This window comes from Morone saxatilis, unplaced genomic scaffold, assembly GCF_004916995.1.
Source record: "Morone saxatilis isolate NCDOM2014 unplaced genomic scaffold, NCSU_SB_2.0 Contig2, whole genome shotgun sequence".
Classification (NCBI taxonomy): domain Eukaryota; kingdom Metazoa; phylum Chordata; class Actinopteri; family Moronidae; genus Morone; species Morone saxatilis.
The window spans coordinates 6,208,518-6,219,733 of NW_023339762.1; the positions used below are offsets into that span (position 1 = coordinate 6,208,518).

The 11,216-nt window shown below is 41.5% G+C and overlaps 1 protein-coding gene across 1 annotated transcript in view; it reads left to right on the forward strand.

The window, feature by feature from the left end:
- cttnbp2 (cortactin binding protein 2) overlaps positions 1-11,216 on the forward strand; it is an 83,965-nt gene that overhangs the window by 54,362 nt on the left and 18,387 nt on the right. The window contains exons 6-10 of the mRNA XM_035665636.1: positions 3,191-3,290; positions 5,917-6,067; positions 7,272-7,472; positions 8,301-8,418; positions 8,962-9,252. Coding sequence (XP_035521529.1) covers positions 3,191-3,290; positions 5,917-6,067; positions 7,272-7,472; positions 8,301-8,418; positions 8,962-9,252 — 861 coding nt within the window. The remainder of the gene's footprint in view (positions 1-3,190; positions 3,291-5,916; positions 6,068-7,271; positions 7,473-8,300; positions 8,419-8,961; positions 9,253-11,216) is intronic.

An 11,216-nucleotide genomic window follows, 5' to 3' on the forward strand; every position in this document is an offset into this window, starting at 1 on the left:
CATGGCACCTGTCAGTGGGTGGGATATATTAGGCAGCAAGTATCATCAACATTTTGTCCTCAAGTTGATGAAGAGAAGCAGAACAAGTGGGCAGCGTGAGGATTTGAGCGACTTTGACAAAGGCCACATTGTGATAGCTAGACGACTGGCTCCGAGCATCTCCAAACCTGCAAAGTTAATGCTGGTTCTGATAGAAAGGGGTCAGAACACAGTGCATCATAGTTTGTTGGTAAGGGGCTGCAGAACATTATGACCACCAGGGTGTCCAGGTGGTCATAATGTTATAGCTGATCGGTGTATTGTGTGTGTGGAAGTAGTTAATGAATCAGCAATCTCGCTTCCTTCTCATCACTGTTGAGAGTTGCACATGCTCAGTACTGATCAGGCAGGATGTTAATAGATGCAGTGACGACGCAAATCAGTGTTTCTCATGCAACCACATTTAGTAGTTTTTCAAATCATCGGGCTATTGACAGCCACATGTAGTGAAGTGCTCTACTGTAAACATGTCTATATAATTGACAACGAATACCATCAGATTAACCCTGCCTAGACAGGGCAAGTATTTGTTTATTTTACCGCCATCTCCTAACGGCTGCTGTTTTTTACAACATTTATTTACATTTGTTTAAAATGTGTTATTATCAAAAGCTAAAAAAAGGGGTTTTAAATGCTGAAAATGTCTCGCCCATCTACCTTTTTCTGGTTTTAAAATCTGGTCCAATTAAACTTGTAATTGAATAGCCCTGGGTTTAACTGATTAGTTAAGCTAACCCATAAAGACTCTGAATACTGTAGCATTGTAAAGCAAGCAGTTCCTTGGTTGTGCCTCTCACCACTAGATGAAGATGCAGTGAGAGGACAAGGACATAGTGCAGATAAACACTCTCCATGTGCTGTTGTAAATACTGTAATTGTATGAGCTGCTGCTGATCCCATTATGTTGGCTGCCATTAAATGAGATGGACTGTCATGTCAGGGCTGTAATCTCAGCATGGATGTTGACTACATACTCGTTCAGCTGAGACAACACACACAGAATTACCAACTCTGGCAGTGCCGAGCATGCCATCACACACACGGAGTAATTAATGCATGTGGACCAAAGTACACACACACGGACACACATTCCCACTGCAGGTCTACCAGGATCTGCCTCCCTGCTGAGATGTTTAGTAAAACACTGTCAGTCGAGCAGTATAGATCCATGAATACGACTAACGCAGCCGAAGGACAGCTGTGCTGAAGGCTTATAGGTGGACCTACAGAGAGGACACACACAACACGGGCTTCTTTCTCCAATCAATATTTATTGTCCTTTGTTTTTCCCAAGAGCTTTCCTTCTCATCTGATCTGAGACCTTTTGTTCAATTTGAAAACATGAAAGACCACAAACCTTCCCATAATGCATTTTTTATTTTTACCTGTAGTGGTAGTTCTACAGTGCACTTAACTTCAAAATTTTGTCTGAAAGGGTAGGTACAGTGCAACAACACTGGTAACATGAAACATACACTGAGTAACATGCAATAGGAAGCCATGAAACAGACAGGCAAATGGTTTGAAGGTAGAAAGAAAACTTGTTATATTACATTCAATTCACTCTGTATTAACTCTGCATGTTGTTGGTTGGTCCATATAGCACCTAATTTGCCGTGTCCTGCCCCAGGCTTTGGGTTCTTTTAGCAGTGTTGTAGCGCCTCATAGCTGTGGTTTTGTTTGAACAGGAAGTCACCTGTCTGTACAGGAAGTAGTTCTCATGTGGAATTAGCTTTCTTTTCTTTTGTTTTCTTCTCAAGCAGACCAAGGAGCGGACACATGTCTTTTATGCCCGCCATGCTTTCGTTTAAAGTTGTAAAAGCGTCATCTGTAAGTTATCGAACCTCCTATTCTAATGCGTGTAAGTCACCAAAAATAACAACTAAATTCAAAATGGCCAACCTCCCCTTGGTTTTCAGGGTAGGGCTGTCTCCTAATAGTTGACTTAACCAAAAGGAAAGTCTAGATGGTGGTAACCCTCTATACAACCTACATGATTCTATTAAAAATGTATTACAATCTTGCAATTCCATTTCAAAACTGGGGAAAAGACCTAGCTGTTACTAACACTATACACTCAACAGAAAATGTTCAGAATGGGATTAAGAGACAACAACATTTGCATACACTGCACTAACTCCATTGATGACTACTCATTTATTTAGTCAAATAAATTAAAATAAGATTCTTGTGGTATGTAGCAGTTAGCCATAGCTACCTTGTCATTGCACTACTGAGTCTACAACTGCATTATTAAAGGCACAACTAAGGTGATCCCTGACTTTTATGCATTTACTTAGCTTGCTTTTAATAAATGAGAACAGAACATACTGTACATTGCTTGTATTTGTTAAAATTGTTTTGTATAGGCTCATGTCACCAGAGAGGGCTGACGTCCTGCCCCATTTCTGTTCCACTAGCTTTTAATATTGAGTGTAATTTCTCATAAAAGGTCTCTTTCATCAGTCTTTCTGAAAAGCTGGAACACTTTCCGGGGGATTTCTGTACATATTCTAAGATAAATGGGTACTATGCTGTTGTACTGGAAAGTAAAATTTGGACGACATGTCATTTTAATAAAGATAAAAGAGCTCTATGGCTAAACTTCTGGGAAATGTAGTAGTTGAACGCCACAGCTATTATTGTTGATGTATCTTTGTTATTGTAAAATGAGGAGGTGCTGAAACTTCACTGTCCAGCTGAGAAGTACATATGTATTTCCGAATATTAAAAGGAAAAAGTAGTACTGTATAATGTTTCCTTTTCATAACACCCAGTGAAAGCAAACGCAGGCTGAGGTAGGTGGAACAGAAGCTAGCTTAAAAGGGTGGCAGGACTGTGGACTTAAAATGACATTCATGGCATTGTGTGCTACCAAGTGATTAATATAAAGCTCTTTCATGAATTGATTAACATTGATTTTACCTATCTACCACACTACCTACATTATCCATGGCAACATGATAACCTGGTTGCTGTGCACAGTGCATGTTTGTAGTTGTTTATTCTGAGATGTTTAGTCGTTTTTATGATATTTTAGGCTATAATTACTAGAGTTAGTTTACTCTGTCTGCTTACATCTACTGTTACAGTTAAGTTTCACGCTGTACAACAGTAGGCTACTACATTATGATCTCTCCTTCTCTGTCAGAGTGTGTGAAGCTGCTGCTGTCTTCGGGATCGCCTGCTGATGTATCGGATGAAAATGGATTCACACCTTTACACTTTGCTGCCGCCCACGGCCACAGCAGGTGACACGCGCGCACACACACACACACACACACACCACAACACACCACACACACACACACACACACACACAAACAAACACACAAACACACAAACACACAAACACACACACACACGCCCAGCCCCCAACTCCAAACCTAACCTTAATCTCAGCTGGGAGGCTGCAGATAAATATATGGAATACGACAGGCTAAGATCACTCTTTTATTCCCCCTACCCCCAAGGCCTAACCAGAATCTTTTAAATATTTTAAATTTAAATTAGATTTTTTTTTTTTATCATGGAAGAATATTGTATTGAATATTCCTTGTGCCTCTGCACCACAACCTATATCCTTGGGATGTAGTTCGACCATATTCTCGACATTCGTCACATTTGAGTAGCTAGAACTGGTAAGAGTCTGGCATATTACATCAATATATCACATAAACAGCTAATCAATAATCAAAATGGAATCATTAGTAATCAGCTAATTGTTTCACCACCACTTATTCCAGCTTTAACTAAAAAGTCTTAACCTCAACACACGTGGTTAGCCTTGTGGAACTAGTATTAACCAGGATGTGAGTTTAAAAGTCTGTGTTTTGTGCAGCACAGTCACACAGGATAGACTGCATTTTCTTGAATTTACTGACATCGTCCCCCAGTTTGCATTCACTGAAGCTACCCCCACTGTGTCACATGCTCTTAATTTAAAGACTCACTTATGGTTTCTGCTGCTGTGTTAAGCTGCAAATATTGAATTAAGTCGAAGGAAAGAATGTGACACGCAGCCAGTTGTGGAGAGCAAACATCCATCATCCCAAATACATTCAGCGACACCTGAACGGCATTATTGTAAAATTTAATTAATCCAACTCATTTCAGACCTGCACAGTCACATTAATAGCTGTATTTTGATGGACATTTCAGTAGATTATGTTATAGATGCGATACAACAGAAAAGGTGTTTGTACTCCCATTTTCATTATGGACCAATCTCAGTGCTGAAATGTGGATAAATGCCTGAAACACTGCAGACAGCTGCAGAAAATCACTCCGCTCCACATAGAAAAAACTGTACTGATCTTAATAAATCAATGACCTGTAAGCTTGCAGGACCATATTTCTCCCCCTCCCCCTGCTGCTCCACGTTAAGTTCCGCTCGCTCACAAATAAAATAACAGTTTGACACCTTGCAAAAAAAAAGATCCCACATTACAGAGTTGCCGAATCGCTCTAATATTACCACAGGACCTCTGTTTTTGGTGAAATACGGTAATTTGAGGTTTCACTGTTTAAGATCAGCTGACCTCTGCAATTATGAAAAACGACTAGAGGTCCCCTGGTAATACTAGTCCTGTGCAAATGGGGTTTAAGAGCCTTTATACTGTATACTGTGATGTTTTGGGACCTCTCCCTTCTCGTGTATCATAGTGACAATGTTATTGATTGTGATGTTATCACAGTATTGTATGAGGTTTCAATTGATGACTAATCACATGTCTTCTGCGAGTTGAGCACAGCTGGAACGTCCCATGTGTGAAATACGGCCGCTAGACCAGTGCCTTTAACCACGTTGGGTTTCGGTGCCAAAAGCAGTGCCAGCATGTCTGTTCGGTAGTGTATGAACTGGCAGCTTTGTGGCATACAGTATAGACTGTCAGGTTGAGACTAGTTCTGCATCACTCATGAAGCTTCATGGGGTGATTTCCCACAGCTAAAATAAGCCCAGTGACAGGCAGCTGTCATTCATGTTTGCAGCTTGATTTCATTTCAGCTGGTAGTTATTCATTATTAATGATGAGGGAAACATCTTCTCCTACACTATACACAGCCAGTTCTGATCACGCATATTGATCCAGGATGAATCCCAAGCTCACAGCTAGAGAGGCTTTGTCAACTGAAGTGGGGTGTGTGTGTGTGTGTGTGTCTGGTGTGTCTGTGCTCGCCAAAAACACGATGCCCAGGACCAGCTGGGGAATGTGCAGTGTTGTAATATCTGATCACACTGTTATTTATGGAGTGGGGATATCCAGAAGGCATGCTGACACACACACACACGCACACACACACAGTTTATTTGATGGGGTTAAATGTTTCTTTGGTGGTCGTGACTCAGTCGTTGCATTAGCAGACAGGCTCAATTTTCCTCAGATGATCAGTTACCGGTGGAGGGCTGATTGATGTCTTCTCTTGTCTCTGAGCAGGTTCTGCTCAGACTCAGAAGTTTACATGTGTAATTATTGCATGCATTTCTTTGTCTATAGGTTTACATATGTGCATGTACAGCAAAATGTGAATGTGTGTATACAACACAAAATATATGTGTTGTATACACACATTCACATTTATAATAAACTTAATAATAAAAATGAAGGTAAAATAATAAAAAAAAATGCATCTTCCCAAATGTACACACATACAGATATATGTGAGATGAACCACTATATTTTTGACCAAAAAGGTGTCTGCATATCATGCCCTTCTAACAATAGAGAATTAGCAAATTATCAACCATTAATATCTGCCAGACCGATATATTACACAGTATGAGTTAACACCGTACAGTATGTGGGTATTCTGTATAGTATTTATATTTATATGTTTGTTTGTGCATGTGTGTTTCTTACCCCACCCTGCCTCCAGCTGTGTGGAGGTGCTGCTGGCTGCAGGAGCTGCTGTGGATCTGGCGGCGGCAGGGGGACAGACTCCTCTCTTACTGGCCTGTGAGGCCGGCAGGCTGGACTGTGTCCGGGTCCTGCTGAGCGCCGGAGCCGATCGCTCGCGCACACCTACGGTAAGTCTGTTCCAGGCATACTGGCTATTGGCCGTAGATGTACCAGACAAGATTTAAACATTAGGAAATTAATTTTGGACAGTAAGAAAACATTGTATCTCCTGTGAATAACACAGGCAGCTCTGCATGGTGCTCCCATTTTTGCTGCTCCTTAGATATCAAGATAGTGTCTGTTTCTAGATTGTAGAGTCATGGCGCAAATGTGTTTGACACAAGATCTTGTGTAAAATGGTCAGTATAGTCTCAGTATACAATAATTTGGACACAGGAATGTAGCCTTATATATATATTTCCTGTTTCCTCATTTGCTCTGGTGTTTCTCACATTGTGTCACTTGTTACTCTTTACTGTTTTACACATATCCTGCTTCATGTAAAGGATTTAAGCATTCTCAGGGGTTCCGTTGTCTAATTGGTGCAAGCTAATTGATGTATGGTCTTCCAGGGTCTTCATGGTAACCATAGGGGCCCGTTAGTTGCCGTGGCAGCATGTGATGAGGCCCTATATTTAGTTACCTGCTTTGTTCTACATTTAACTTGGCTTCCCTGCTGAGCCAGAGAGCTGCCAAAGTCTCTATAGCATATCTGACCTCTTCAGCACAGATGTATTTTTAGACACCAGAAATGTTGGCCAGTGTGTTGGGTCAAACGTAATCATTTAACACAGAGGAAGAGTTCTAAACTGGGTTATGAGAGTACAGTCTGAATGTGCAATACAGTCAGAGCTTGATTTTTTTGATTTTGTTTTTATTGGGGTTCTTTTTTAATGTTGTAGATTCATAATACAAAGTATAAAAATGTGGGTAAAAAGAAGTCTTGACAGGTTACCCTGGTAGCTCACCTGGTAGAGCTGGCATCAACTTTTATATTAGTGGAGACTTAAAATGCAGGTGGAAATTAGCTTAAAATATTCAAGGATTCTGGGCATTTTTCTGTGACTTTCAGTAAAAACTGAGACTGAGCATTTGAGGTGTATGAATCATAATGTGTGCTTCCATGTGTATGAACTAAAGTCAAAACAATTAGTTGATTGATTGATTAGTCCAGTAACAGAAAATTAATCAGCAACAATTCAGATTTTTTTATCAATCATTTCAGTAAAGTTTGAATGGGAATATTCACTGGTTTCCCTAAAGCTAAAGTCAGAGTCAGATGTTAGTAGTAACAATGTGCATATGGACATAAATTCCCCTTTACCTCTACAGGACGGCTGCACGGCGCTCCACGCGGCGGTGCGCTCAGGACACGTGGACACGCTGCGTCTCCTCCTCTGCCACCCGACTCAGGGTGATCCCACTGTGACCCCTGATCCCCACCCCACACTGGCTCTGCCTGCTGCCCTGCTGAACCAGGCCAACAATGACGGCTGGACGGCTGCACACATGGCTGCTGCCCTGGGCCTCAAGGTGAGGAAGAGCCACCAAAATGTATTATTACAATAAATTAACTTGAACTATGTTTGATGTAAAATGGTTAACTTGCAAGGCTGTAACCACAGTTATACAGTGTGCAAAACTACAGAGCTCTTTGGCCTCTTTAAATTCATTGTTTTGGCTTCAAGGCACATTTACTGCGTGGTTTAGGTTCTGATACTGTACCTGCCAAAAGGCAGGCAAAACAGTGGCCTTACATTCATCAGATGGACAGAATTCAAATGAAAGCTAATGTTGCTCCATGGCTGCCTGATGTGTAAATAGGCAATAGCTCACTAACATGTTAGCATTAATGGATAAAGCGTAATGTATCTGGGCCTGGTGGCCAAAATAACTGTTTTAATCTCAGTGGTTCTACATTAAGTCAACCTCCTGCTTTCATTACTCATCTAATGTTGTAGTCGATATACTGTTAAAATGTTTCCACCATTGTGTGTATTTACGACACTACCCTGACTGATTATGATCGGTCCACTCTGTCTGTGTCCAGCCCTTCCATCAGTCTCCACAGTGGCTAATGGGACTGTTGACCTTGCTGGCTGAAACATCCTGCTCAGCTCAAACGAATGCAGGAGACTCCAGACTAAACTAGACGGAGAGTCTGACTTGAATATGAATGAAGACCAGTCATTAATATGTGCTTTCATGACACACAAGAGCTTGTGTTGCAAAAAATCTTTATATACAGACAGTACACCACTCACAAAGACCAAATAAGCTGTCCATCTGAAAGAAGCTTTTTTGTCTTGTCATCAAACTGTTTTGTGATTGTGATCTGTGTGTGTGTGTGTCTGTGCGTAGGAGTGTCTGGAGGTGCTGTGCAGCCACAGTGAACAGGACATTGAGAGGAGGGACAAGTGCAATCGCACTATTCATGACGTGGCAACTGATGACTGCAAAGATCTACTTGAAAACCTCTGTGAGTGTGTCTGTGTGTATTAGCACATGGGTTTCATGCCTTAAAGACAGATTCTGCTTTTTTAATACTTGGGTCTTATTTTGTCATTTTGGCTATCATTCTTATTGGTTACAGTATAATTCCATTTACCATTGCTGATTTAGGGACATGGCGATGATTACATGTCAAATGTAGTCCAACATTGGAAAAGATATGAGCGGTCATGTGATCAGACAGGTTGAGACAAGCTGAGATCACAGCACTGTTGAGTCATGGTCATACTGACAACATTCCTGATATAAGTCAGGGCAGGTTGATTCTAAAACAGAGATGGTTTACACATTTTCAGTGGCCTAATCTGTTTTGTACTTCTGATCATATTAACAAAATTAACAATTACTGTAATATAATAATTATATACAACCTAATTATCAATTTTATTAACATCACTTAAAGGCTGAAAAGCAGTATGAGATGTGCAAGATATATAGTCCTGAAAATGTGTATGTATATATACATGTACAGTATAAGAGACTTCTCCTCCTCTGTTCCCTCTGCCTCTAGACTTGTACCGGGTCCTGGTGCGTCTCCAGTGTTCAGGTGGAGGAGGAGCGGGGTCCATGTGTCCTGTGGAGGCCCTGGAGGAAGAGACGAAGGGCGTCACCAGCAGCCAGTTGGTGCTGGGCAGAGTGTCAGTAGACAGGTCGATGCGTTGGTCTCAGCTGAGCTCCGCCCTCAGCCACGCCTTAACATCCTATCTCCAGACCCTCTGTGGAGAATCTCAGACGACTACGGAGGAGGCACATCGCCCACCACTAGGCCTCGGTCCTGCCAGTATCGCCTCCATCCTTATAGGTGAGGAGACGTGTCATTTTGTATCTCTGCCCGCCTTGATTTTACTCCTTCTTTGACCCTTTGTTTCTCTTCTCTCCAGCCTTTCTCCTTTCAATCTTGTCATCCGCTCATTTTCCCTTCCTGATAATCCTTTCTCCTGCCTTTGCCTGCCTCATTGGACAGGAGGGACTGATGCAGATGGAGACTATAGAGATTAACTACATCTATCTGTTGATGTTTAAGCTGCTGCTCTTAGTTTGCTCTGAGCCTTCCCATGTACCTTTTCTCAATTACAGTAGCTGCCAACACCTAAATGTGATAAATAATGGGGTGAGGTGTATCTTGTTGGCAGTGGTCCATTCCCTCTTGTTGTGTTTCACTCAGTATAACTACAGGTTTATGTTGCCAGCGTCTGTCCGAGTAGTGAGAACTTAACACTCTTAAATGAATGGACTGTAGCATATAGGAGCCTGCTTCCTGTAAGGTAGCCTGCAGCGGCCATATTGGAGGTCGTCAGCTGGTAAACAGCTGATGGAGTTAAAGGTAAATCGTGAAAAATAAAAAATAAACGAATGAAATATAGCTAATTTCTGTGCTGATGGGGAAAATAACAAATTCTGTGTTTATGTAGTTACTTATCAATCTTTGTACCTGTTCCAGGAACATAACCATAAGTTAATCTACTAGCATCTCTAGTACTTGTGTGTTGAGTCCATTATTTGGCCTTTAAGCTGCGGGCTAGATTAGCTGACTAGTTCGATGTTAAAGGTATTGAATTGTGTCAGTTTTTAAAATGTGTCGCATAAAATCATGAAAATCAAACTACCCTATTATCGGCGCTCACAGGGCTGTAATGTTATACAGTGACACAGTTGCGAGAAACCCTCCCATCTTAAAGGTTATAATGTTAGGTTTTAATAGAAACTGTTTCAGTGAGCTGTTGATTAAACTTTAGGATTATGTTTCTGTCTGTAGTTTGTGCTTTATTTTAGTTTATGTTATACTGAGATGTTTAGTCCACCCTAACTGATATAAATGGGAGTGGACACCCTTTAAGAAACAGCACTACAAAGCACAGTCTCCAGAATGGCCGTACAGTTCAATCAGCACTTCCCTAAAACAGTTTGATCAACAACTGCACATTAACTAGCCTGGCACGGCATCGCCAGACTCACTCACAAATGTAAATCTGCCAGAGCCAATGAAACGTCATGAGCTCGGCAGAATGCCATGCTACATTAAAACCTTTGTGAATGTAGGATGTGGGGGTAGGGCTGTTGTATTAGCTAGGTGTTCCTCACAAACCTGCCACTTGGTCTATATTGATATATTGAGTAAGAACCACTATGAAATGTATTTTTCTCTGTTACTTAAGTCTGTCTCAGACTGTCTGTAACCTGTTAAACTGTAAAGCCTCTAGAGTTTAATGTGGCGCTACTCCCCGTATGTTCAGCTGGAACAAGATGTGCGCTGTTAGATGAGACGCTATTTGTTTGGCGGATGGTCAGAGCTTCAAACACGATACTGTTTTTCTTTTTCTTTGAATTGATGAATAATTAATCTGTCGGAGCATATGTTGCCTCTGGGTCGGTTTTTCTGGTGATCAGATGTCATCAGTGTGTGGTTGGTTCTCCTCAACGAGCGGCTGGTTTAGGGTTAGAGTTACATCTGTGTGTATTTGTGTGTTGCAGTGCAGGTCCGTCTGACGGATAGACAGTAATAAAAAGTAAACTGATGCCCTCTACCTCAAATGGCAACAACTGCTTCTCTCTCTGTCTCTCTGCATTAGTCTCTTCACGCATCTTTGTGTCACACGTTAACAGCCTCTCATACTGTTACTGTGAGGAAAAAGACGTGTGTGTGTGTGTGTGGTGGTGTGTGGGTGTGTGTGGTGTGTTGGTGTTGGTGTGTGTGGTGTGTGTGTGTGTGTGTGGATGATGAAGAAAGCATAGCAGAGGGGACTCTAATGGATGGATGCGGGGGAG